The sequence below is a fragment of the Chrysochloris asiatica genome, unplaced genomic scaffold (genome assembly GCF_000296735.1).
Source record: "Chrysochloris asiatica unplaced genomic scaffold, ChrAsi1.0 scaffold00120, whole genome shotgun sequence".
In the NCBI taxonomy this organism is placed as follows: Eukaryota; Metazoa; Chordata; class Mammalia; order Afrosoricida; family Chrysochloridae; genus Chrysochloris; species Chrysochloris asiatica.
The window spans coordinates 6508315-6520522 of record NW_006408638.1 but is presented as its reverse complement, the minus strand read 5'-3'; the positions used below and the strand labels follow the sequence as shown (position 1 = coordinate 6520522).

The following is a 12208-nucleotide window of genomic DNA, read 5'->3' as shown; positions in this document are numbered from 1 at the left end:
GGAACTGACTCGATGGCACTTAACAACAATATACATATAGCACTTTGTGTATCTCTTATAAACTTTATTCTGTTCTCTACATGATACGTTCTGGACTGCAAACCATAGGGTCTGGGGTTCAAGCCTGCCAGCCACTTTGAGGGAGAAAGATGAGGTTTCCTGGTCCTGAAAAGATTTGAAGCCTCAGAAACCCTATACAGAGTCGCTGTGTGTCAGAACTGAGACTCTACAGCACTTAGCGATAATAACAATGTCTTTTATAATTAAATTCTTGTCAAAACCTCGTTGTTAGACTTTAAGCTTCTTATAATGATGTTATGCTTATTTACTTTTATATCTTCTATAAATGGCTCAAATCTAAGTAGGGAGTTACAAACACTTATTGAATTGTACTGACTGTGTCATATAATGACAAAACACAAATAATTGCAAATTTATACTTTGTCATATTAAAGAAGTTTTATTAATATTATATACTTAATACTGTTTTAGGGATAAGGCATGAATTATAAAAATGAGAAGCATGGTCTTTGCTTTCAAGGAACTTACAGTTTAATGAAAGAGATAGACATTTACATTTCTGTTGTTGTTAGGTGCCATTGAGTAAAATTTTGATTGATAGTTACCCAGTCTGAAGAGTAGAATTGTTCTGTGGGGTTTCCTAGGCTGTCCTCTGTATGGGAGCAGGTTGCCAGATCTTTCTCCTAGAGAGCTCTGGATGAGTTCAAATGCCAACCTTTTGCATCTCAAAGTGTTTAACCATTATTATAATAGGGCTTCTTACAAAAACAGTACCAAACTCACTGCCATTGAATCATTTCTGACTCATAGTAACCCTATACAAGGTTTCTGATACTGCCACTTTTTTTGGGATTAGACAGCCAGATCTTTCTCCTGTGGAGCAGCTGGTGGTTTTAAACCTCCAGCCATGTGGTTAGCAGTCCAGTGCTTACCTGACAGTGCTACCTGAATCCTTATTTACTTAATTGTTCTTGTTAAGTATCATTGAATTTGTTCCAACTCTTAGTAACCCTGGATAGAGTTTCAGAGGAGCTGATGGTGGGCTGGAACTACGAACCTTGCGGTTCAAACCGACCTTGTGGTCCAGTGCATTATCCTGCAGCACTATACCAGGACTCATTTACTTAATAATATGGTAAATATGCAGTGGAAATATGTACAAGATGGGTACATATAGGAATGGGTACCCCTGTCTTCCCTGAGGAGTACTTCACAGAGAAGGCAGCACATTATTGAAGGCATGAAATAGATGTTTACTTGATGTACATGCAGGCATGGGCAGAATCCCAGTAGATTATATATCATTTCCAAATACTGGGAAATTTGGGGAGATATAAATAATGGTGGTTTGTTTATATATTCAGAATTGGGTTAATTGAAAGCATAAGAACAACTTGGTTAAAAAATTAATAGTCTCTGGTTAACTGGTTTCAAAATATTAATGATTTTGGCATGCCTTGGAGTCACTTTTTCTCTTTAAGAAATTTCAAAATTCCTTTTTTTAGAGTTTTCTCCTATTTTGCTTTTTTACTTTTAATCAGCTTTTGCCAGTTGTTTCTGTTGAGTTCTTTAAAATGGCAAAAAGTTGGATAATCTAAAAATATGATGAGAATAAGTGATTAGCAAGAGAGAAAATACAACATAAAAATTATATAGTATAGGATATATTAAGTCAGTTGAAAAATTAATTATTACACAGTTAGGTGAGCTTGTTATACAGAAAAAAAACCCAGAACTAACAAGAAAAAAACTGTAAATGAGTATTGGAACAATATAAAGAATACCCATAATCCTGCTTATCTAGGGACAATTGTGTTAATAGTATGATGTATATATCATTGTGTATTCTTACATGTTTATATGTGTGTGTATATATGAAGAGGCTTAAAAATTTTTTCAAACTTTTTGAAGTGTTCTTGTGTGTATGTGTATACATATACAGATCACATATACATACTTATATATATGTATTTAAAACAAAAGGAATATTATATCATGCTTTGAAACTTACCATAATATAATTAAATAATTATTATATTATTCGGGGATATTTACATTGTTGTTGTTAAATGTCATTGAGTTGGTTCCGACTTGTACCTACCCTCTGTAGGGTTTCTGAGGAGCAGCTGGTGAGTTTGAATTGCTGACCTTGCAGTTCAAATGACCTTACAGTCCTGTGACTATCCTACAGCACTACACCAGATCCTCAATTGTTTGACATTTACATCGTCATAATTTTGTGTATTACAAATAATAGGACTGCAGATACTCACTAAATGTCACAAGTGGCCTTAAAACTTATTGTCTAATGTTTGTTGGACCATTTCTTCAGATAATTTAAGTGTTTATAGGAAAGTGGTTTAATAAATCAGAATTATCTCCTCTCATAAAGATTTAAAGCCTCGGAAACCCTGTACAGGGTCGCTGTGAGTCGGAACCGACTCCATGGCACATCACAACAACCACAACCACCACAACCACCACCACCACCATATAAAATACATATATGCATGTAAATGAAGGCTAAGAGGACTGCTGTAAAAATGAAAACAGTTGTGTTAAGATGGAAAGAGTGTAAGCACCTTTAAAAGTTAAAAAAACAAAAACAAAAACCATAGTAATATGAAAAAAAGGAACAAAGTTTTAAAGAATTTATATACTTTTTTCAGATGCAGTTCATGGTGCTCTGTAACTTAGAAATTAAAGGACTTTTTTGGTTAATAAATATATTAAAAAATTAAACTCAATCATTCTCTAAACATTTACTGAGTGCCTTCTTTGTGTGAAACATTGGTTGTAGATACCTGAGATATTATTGTCACTCTCATGATAGTTGTGAGGGTGCTTCAAATAGTCTGTGGGAAAATTCCAGTTTTTTTTTTTTTTTTTTAATGTTTTATTGTGAATTATATGATAGTTTACATGGGGGAACTTTAGTTTTACATTCATTCCATTGTATATCATCTCATTGCCATGGTTCCAATCCCCTCCATGCATCATCAACCACTCAAAGGGTATATCCCAGAAATCCGCCTCTACACTTCCCCCTCCTCCCCCCAGCTTTCGGCCCACAGTCCCTTTCCCTCTCTGGGTCCAAAGTCCCCAGTCTCTTCATCACTCCACGTCATCATCTCTGCCTCTATCTCAGGCATCTCTGTTTCTCTGAGTAGGGTTCCGCTCTTGGCTTTTCTCCGTTGATGGTCCCAGAGGCCTCTGCTCCTATCCTGGAGAATTAATCACTCCCTTCCTCGTTACAAAACTTCTACCTTTGCATTTCCAACCTTCATAGTCCGCCCTGATAAGCATTATTCACTACAGTATCATGAGTTACCCATCTGTATTTCCTTTCATCAGCTCCGCCCAGACAGATTGAATAGTACCTACTGGAGATTCTGCCTTCTGCCATGCTCCCTAGCACCAGGTTCCCTCTTGAAAGCTTGTAAGCCAGTCACTTCTTGCCTTTGTAGTCCTCACCTCCCCATTTGAATATCTAATGTCCAAGCTGCCCTTCTCTGTCCACTCTGTGTGTGTGAATGTTTGTTGCTGTGAGGATTTGTTCCCTCTTTTGAGTCGCTACTCCATAGGTCCATAGGTATAGGTCAAGTTCATCAGACTGTATTAGCTCACTCTTTTTTTTTTTTTTTTTTTCCCCTCTTCTTTCCTCTTCTGGTTGAGCCCCGATCATCCAGTTATCCCATCCAGGTCACGTGGGTATCATCATTATCTTTTGATCCCACTTTCCAACAACTTTTTGAAGTCCCCTCATACAGTTTAGCTGAACTTGAAAATACTTTTGGTGGAGAACTACTAATATAAATGAGAGACATTTTCTTAGATTTGGACATTAAGGTGATTTTTTTTTTTTAAGTTAATGCTGCATTAGTTTGAGTATTTTCTTGTTTTAAATCTAGACTTTGTTGATAAGGAAAAATGCTGAAGTATATATTATGTTCAGAGAACTACATTGGCTACTATGTTGTTGTTGTTAAGTACCGTGGAGTCGGTTCCGACTCATAGTGACCCTGCACAGGGTTTCCGAGGTTGTAAATCTTTACGGGAGCAGAACGCCTCATCTTTCTCCTGCGGAACCACTGGTAGTTTAGAACTGCTGACCTTGAGGTTAGCAGCCCTATTCGTAACCACTACGCTACCAGAGCTCCTTTAAGAAGGTATAAATTAACTTGCAATCAATTCTTTTTTTTTAGTTGAAGCAACTGTGTTAGGCTATCAGAGAACTGAGTTTACTGCCATAAAAACCTTTTTTCACTGTAATGAGAGGCTAAATTTATACTGGGAATAGGGTTTTACCCTTGAGAGCTGTAATACATTGGCTTAGCCATCCTACAAAGTTATAAATGAGTATCTCATATTTGCTGCTACAAGGTCTGATAGGACAAGAGCAATTGAGAATCAGAGTGAAGAGGGGTCTAGAAAGTTGAGACTAGGCATTGTAATTTTGTCTTGGCTGGCATTATGACTGTGTGTTGTAATGGCTGTATCAAATCTCAAAAATAAACACCCTTTGTATTTGTTTTCTAGAACTAGTTATTTACATTTTCTGATTTATTTTATGCAATTAAAGAGCCAGTGCAATATGTCAGGAAGAATTTGGCACGGATATGTTCCTAGATATATATGGCAATATATATACACACAAAGTATATGTGGCAGTTATTTGCAAATGACTGAATTTATTTTATTAAATTGAGCTAGATGACTGAAAATTCTTAATCAAATGCTAGTGTCTGGATACCTGGTGTAGTGCTGCAAGATAAAGGCGGTTTGAGTCACAAGATCAGTAGTTCAAACTTGGAACTCCTATACAAGGTCGCTATGAGTTGGAAGTGACTCAGCAGCGCTTAACAGCAACCACAACAACAATGATTGCCCTTGATTCTTGAATAGGCCTAGTTCTAAGCATTTTAAATATACCATCTCTGTAAAAACTTATAACAACATAGCTTGTTACAGATTTGGAAACTAAAACAGAGAAGTTCTATAAGTTACCTAAGGTTACCTACTTAATGTAAGTATTAGAAGCAATAGAGACAGGATTTTAACTCCAGTTTCATGGTTTTTAATAAATATACTCTATTGAGTCACATTTTGCCTTAGTGACTGATTTACACTATTGGAATATTAGTGTTTTATTTTTTTCCCAAAACTACAACATGAAATAAAATTTAAATTGATAAAATGAATGAAGTCAAATAAACCTCTTTTTTCACTGAACATTCTGTGCTATTTATGTGACAGTCTGTTGATAGTTAATTTAGGTACTCATATTCTGTTTGATTTTGTGTTCTGAGACTATAACTGTGATGTAGTAAAGATGTCATACTTGTGTTGATCAAAAGAAAGACTTAACCAAAGAACTGAATTAATTAATAGGTACACATTCATTTGGCATGAACAGAAAAACAAACTTTGAAGTGCAAGTCTATTTTATATAGGACATCTAAGATTCCTATCTTATTTTTATATAGGACATCTAAGATTCCTATCCCAGCTAATTGCTTACTATCAAAGCAACTTGTAAATTAACACTTAAAGAAAGTAGAAAGGGCAAGAACCTTGCTATGTAGGGAATCCATAGCATGCAACACGGAAAGATGAATGCTAGGGATGAAAGAGAGTTGGCAGTACTCATCTTCAGGTTATCTATGGAAGAGAATGTTCTGGCTTCTAGACATATTTTCACAAAGCATCACTGTTAGGAAGTTAGATTTTTTTGTAGCTTTTTGGCAGTAAGTAATTAACTGATTCCTTTTGTTCTGCTTTCCTGTGGTAAAAGCAACCTTTGATTGTAGTTGGACTCATAGGTAGTTTTTCTATTAAAAACAGAATGTTCATGTCAGGGCACAATTTAAGCTTTTTTGACATGTTAATTTCTCACTATAAACAATATAAAACATGTATATGTATACTGCATTTTGGTTTATTCAGCAGTATCAGCTTGGTTATTGTGAGTTCATCCTTAAGAGAATGATCACTTTTGCTGAGCTGTCAGCTTCTGAGTACAAAGCCAAGAATCAAACTCCCTTGTGGTATATTTACAAAAATCAGTACCATTTTGAAGACTCTTGGCAGTTTCTTCTAGATATAATTTGATTTGGTCTCACTTATTCTTTAAATCTTTAGAACACATTTTAAAAAGTAAAGTATTTTTGGTTTTTACGAATAAACATAGTAAAATTTAAATTGTTCAGAATTCTGAAACTTCCATTAACACTTAATAGTATTTGCAGCAAAACATTTTCATGGTTTATTGATAAAAGGACTTGCTTACTTTTAGTATAGACTTTGAATACATACTTGTGATTTGGAAAATAAAACTAAAAAATGCTTTTGTATAGTAGCATGTTTTGAGTAGTAAATAATTTTTTATTTCTTTATTTTTCTTTAAAGTTTACGACAAAGTATGTTAAGATTCCATTTCAAGGTAAGCGATCATTCTCTTATTACCTTCTCTTTTTACTCTAACTTTAAGTATAAATAAATGGTTAGCAAGAGTTGTGAAATGTTTTTGCAGTCAAGTTTTCTATAATTTTTTTGTTTAGAATTTAACACTTCAAACGGTGGTAAAATATTTTAAAACACTGAAAATACTCATACCATAATAATGTTTTAATAACTTAAAGTTGAATTATCTTACGGTTTCTTGGGATTAACAAAAAATAAAGTTTATAGAAAGCAAAAATATTTTTATATATAAACAGGTATGAAAATTAGAACTATAAGGAAAGAAGTATAATGTAAAATGTTTATGCATAGAAGATAAAAAGAGATTGTTGTTTCATTTTTTTGTCTGGATAGGTGTTCAAATAGCATGGGAGTGATGTCTGACCTCCTCTGGCCTCACAAGAGTAAAGGAGGAGAATATCATCATCATTATCATCCCTTTGTGGATTCCTATGAGGTGGAGGTCAGACATGCCTCCACCTTCCAACCTTCTTTGCCAACTGTCCCTCCCACAGCATTTTCTACTACTCTGCCTTGTTTGATAATCCATTGCACTGGCCACACTGAACTCATAGACTGTACTCATATTCTGGGGTTTCTTAAGGAAATTAATGGGTTACAATTAAGCATCTGAAATGCTCAGGATACTGTTCTTCTGGTCAGGACAGCCTCTTCTCAGGTATGCCTGCAACCCACATCTCTCTTGTCCTTCGTCTCTGCCCTGCTCAGGCTGAGAAGGATATTAGGAATATCCTTCATAGCATTGCTGAGAATTGTGCAAAGGACACTCCACTCCACCATAAAGATCCATGGGTCAGCAAACTTAGCTCCACCAATTAAGTGTCTGGAGACACCCTATTACGCAAGTGAGTCTTCTGCCTGAAGATACTTAACTTTACTCACTCTTTGGATTGAGCAGCCCATCACCCTGTCATGTGCTCTTGGTGCTGTTGTAGCCATTGTTTTCTCCACATCTCTGCTTCACAGCCCTCTGTTTCCTAGATAGAGGATATTCTTTGAGCAAGGATCTTGGGACCAAGGGTTATGTTCCACCCTTGGCTCTCCTTTCTTTTTGTTTCAATTTTTATTGTGAATTGAGTGAAGGTTTATAGACAACATCATCAGTTTTACATTCAACAAATCATACACTTTGTTTCATCTTAATGATTGCAAACCTTTTCATGCAACATTTGTACCATGTGCAACATTTGTGGCTGCCCATGTACAAATACCCACTTTCAAACTCATGTATTTGTGGGATGTATATATATATATATATCCCACTCTTCCTCCCATACCCACTCAGCCTATGTCTCACCTATGTATCTACACACACAACACTGTTGTTCTAAATCTGTGCATATATCTTTATTTACCTCTATTACCTTTAGCCTAAGCATACCTCCCTGTGTCTTCACCTACCTTCATAATTCTTCTGCCAACCTTTCTCTTCTTTTATATTGCCCTCTCTGCCACTCAAGTTCACATGCATCTATCTCTTCTTCCTGGCTCTTCTTTCTTGATGGTAGGGAGATTCTTTTCCTGCTTCTGAGATGTCTCATTTTATACCCAGCAGCATGCCAAAATTGACCAATCCCTATGTTAGAGTTCCAAGTTTTTACCATCAGAATGAGCTCTGATAACAATCACTCACAATTGAATCATATAATCCTAGCAGCATATTCCCCCACCTTCTCTTAACCAGACACATCAGGGAAAGAGGGATTATACCCAATCTACATGGTCCCACCTAGTCATTTAGTGGGAGTTAGAAAGACAATGGCTAGAAAAGCCATATCAAGTTAATCATTGCACCACAGTAGGTGAAGTAGACAAGAAAATGTACCTAAAACTCAGACTACTAACTCAGACTGCCTACACTTCTCTACCCTACTAAAATTCTTCCAGTGTAAATAATGACAAAAACAAATAATAAGCAATAGAAGATAGTCTTACCAAAAAATGGCACTCATCATGCCTCCCACAGCTCTCGTTACTCAGCTGGTTTGGATAATTCATTGCAATGGCCGCACAGAACTCAGACACCAACTCAAAGGTATGGGTTTATTAGGGAAGTTAATTTGTTAAAATTCAGGGTCAGAAATGAGCAGGGCACGTTTCTTCTGTCCAGGATAGCTTCTCCTCTACTATGCCCACCGGTAGTCAGCTCTCTGGCCTTCTGCCCCTTAGTCTGCCCTCTGTCCTGCTCTAGCATATTTTAGGGCTGCTGCTGAATGCCCACAGGACATACCACTCCACTATAAATAAGCCTTAGCCTGAAGGCCTGTGACTCTTGCTCCACTAGGTACCAGCTCTAAAGCAAGCCTCTTACCCAAAGTCACTCAATTTTGCTTGCTCTGTGGAAGTTCTATGCACAGGGTTCTCAGGGTCTGAAGGGCACACTCTTCTTTTTTTTTTTTTTTTAAGCTTTTATTTTGAACTGAGTGATAGTTTGCATGGCAGAATATTGGTTTTGCACTCAATCAATTGTATTTTGTTTCATTGCAATGATTATAATCCCTTCCATGCATCATTGGTCAACAGCATTTGCATCTATTTCTCACCCCCTTTTTTTTAATGTACAGAAAACACACAGGAATATATAATAATTTAAACAACCAAAGGACACATTTTGCAAGCCAGCCTCCTGCTCGCTAGCTCACAGCCTTTCTCTTTCCATGAGTTTAGAGTCTTCGGCTGCTCTCTCAATGCCATCACCTGCCTCTATCTGGTATCACTGCTTCTCTGGTTAGGATACCACGCTGTCCTTGGGCTCCCATTTTTAGATCTGCCTTAACTATATACAGGGAAAAAAACTTTTTTAGGGACACAGTTTGGTAATGAGGTCAGTTCTTTTCATGATGGTGTTAAAGTTTCTTTTTTAAGGAAATTTTTTTGAAGTAATCTTATTAAACATTAGATTCTGCATTAGATGTCTGAAGCAGTTGGATTATTAAGTAGATCTCACAGATTTAATATTAAATGTATCTCTGGGTCTGTGAGCTGCATGGGGAAGAGATATTGATACGTTTTGCTGAGGGCTCTCACCCTTCCTTTAATATGTTAGTCTTTGCTGCCAGTTTTGAGAAAAGAGGCGTTAAGGTATAAGTTAATAGAATGACTGGCTCGGAACATTAAAGGTGACTGGTAAATCAAGTATTTGAATGCACATTGTAAAATTATTTTCTAACTTTAATGTTGACACGAATCATGAATCATCTGACTATCTTGTTACAGTGACGATTCTGATTTAGTATATCTAAGTAAGGTGTTACCTGAAATTATGCATTTAAACAAGTTTGAGATGATGCCATTGTCATTGGTATAAGGACTGCACTTTATGTAGCAAGGTGCCAATAGATAAAGGGAGAGGAAAACTAAGATTTGTTTCAAATAAGCACCCAACTTTAGCTTATATTTAATTGATATTTGTATTCTTGGTTCAGCTGCTTTCTTCGCTTTAGACCAAATGACCTTTAGAACTTATTTAAACCGTTTGTCTACTTGTGTATGTGTTTTCCCAACTTAAAACAGGTTGTCAGAGATAAATAAGTCCATTAACTCACTATGAAGGAATGATTACCTGGACTTTTTTTTTTTTTTTTTGGATGTACACCAAAACACTCCGGAATATGCAATCATTCAAACAACCAAAGGGCATACCCTGGCCCCCAGCAACTGGCACACAGTCCCTCTCCCTCCATGAGTCTAGAGTCCCTAGCCACTCCATCTCTGGTGTCGCTGCTTCTCTGAATAGGGTCCCATACTCCTCTCCCGCTCTTGTCCTTTGATGGTCCCAGGGTCCTCCACTCCTGGACTTCAAGATCAACCACTCCTCTCTTTTTGCTACAAAACGTCTACCTTTACAGTTGCAACAGTCGCAATCAGTCATGATTAACAATTACTCACTATTGAACCACAAGAGTCTTAGCCCCATCTCCTTTCACCAGTTCTGTCTAGACAGGTTGAAAACCACTCAGTGGAGATTCTACCTTCCCCTGCACCCTCTGAAACTAAACTCCCTCTTGAAAGCTTGTAAACCAGCCACTTCGTGCCTTTATAGCTCCTGCCATTTTAGGTAGCCAGTGTCTAAAATGCCCATCCCTATCAACCCTGTGTACAGATTACCTGGAAGTTTTGAGAAGTAAAACTGGAATTATTTTAGAAGAAATGCATTTGTAGACCATTTTAGAAATTTAAATTATTCTTGAGAGTCTTTCAGCAGTGACCAGTGTATGTAGTGGAATGCAGATGTTTTAGAGGATTAAGGGAAGTATTAGTTAGAAAGATTGGCAGAAATTGACTTATGAAAATCCATGGAGTTTCAGTTTGTAGTATTGACCAGGGTAGAAATATATTGCTTTCCAATTGTACAAATAATTACTTTTCTGCAGTGATAAACTGTATGCTCCATCATTTCCCTTTTGCTAGTGACATCAACAACTCATAGTGAAAATCTCTTGTACTTGTGAATTTTTGCTGTCCAATTTTTTAATTAAAAATTTTCTTGGATAAAACTGAAATCATATGGTAGAAAAGACAAAATTCGTGAATTTAACAAGCATTTAAACCCAGCCATTGCTATCAAGTTTATTCTGACTTAGAGTAGAACTGCCCCACAGAATTTCCAAGACTAAACTTTTAGGGAAGCAGATGGCCACAACTTCCTCTGGTGGAACTTCTGGTGGGTTGAACCTCTGATCTTTTGTTAGCAACTGAGCACTTAACCACTGTGCCACCACGGCTCCTGAATAAATAATTGTTGTTAAGTGCCATTGAGCTGGTTCTGACTCACAGCAACTCTGAATAGGGTAGCTGACTCATGGTAACTCTAAGAGGGTTTCCAAGGAGTGGCTGTTAAATTTGGACCACCGATCTTGTGGTTGAAACCACCTTTTTGGTCAAGGGCTTATCCTAAATTATAATTTGTTTTGTATTGTTTTTTACCCTAATATTGCTGGACGGGAGGTTGTACTTCAGTTAAGTTAATGAAGTAGTCTGGAGGCACTTTGCATATATAATCTTCTTGAAAAATAGTATACCAAAGAATTATCAATTTTCACAAGTTGTTATATTTTATTTATTTCAGTGTCCGTCCACGAGGTTTCATTGCTAGTGGATACCATGCATTTGAAGAGGTTCGGGGTATGGAAAAATAAGGATGATGACCCCAGTAAAAGGAGTCATGCTATCCTTTTCCTCTGGGTTTCTTCAAATTATCTTCAAGAGATTCAGACTCATTTAGAAAATTCTGTATTAAGTCAGCAATGTGAGTATAAAATGATTTCTTAATTTCAGGATTACCTAAAATATCTGTAAATAATTTTCTTTTAAAATAACATAAAGTTAAAAAAAAATAACATAATGTTATTGTTGTTGTTAGGTGCCATCGAGTCAGTATCGACCCATAGCGGCCTTATGTACAGCAGAAAGAAACACTGCCTGATCATGGGGCAACCTCACTATTGTTGCCATGCTTGAGTCCATCGATGCTGCCACTTGGCTAGTCCATCTTGTTGAGGGTCTTCCTCTTTTTCTCTGACCCTCCATGTTACAAAACATGATATCCTTCTCCAGCAACTGGTCCCCCCTGACAATATGTCTGAAGTACGAGAGATGAAGATTGGCCATCCTGGCCTCCAAAACGCACTCTGGCTGCACTTCCTCCAACACAGATCTTTTGGTTCTTTTGGCAGCCCATGGTACTTTCAGTATTCTCCTCTAA

General features: G+C 36.8%; 1 protein-coding gene across 2 annotated transcripts in view; it reads left to right on the top strand.

Moving 5' to 3' along the window:
- Window positions 1–12208, top strand: part of SENP7 (SUMO1/sentrin specific peptidase 7) — a 199479-nt gene that overhangs the window by 113012 nt on the left and 74259 nt on the right. For both annotated transcript variants that reach the window (XM_006868618.1, XM_006868617.1), the window contains 2 exons: window positions 6430–6463; window positions 11573–11752. In XM_006868618.1, coding sequence (XP_006868680.1) covers window positions 6430–6463; window positions 11573–11752 — 214 coding nt within the window. The remainder of the gene's footprint in view (window positions 1–6429; window positions 6464–11572; window positions 11753–12208) is intronic.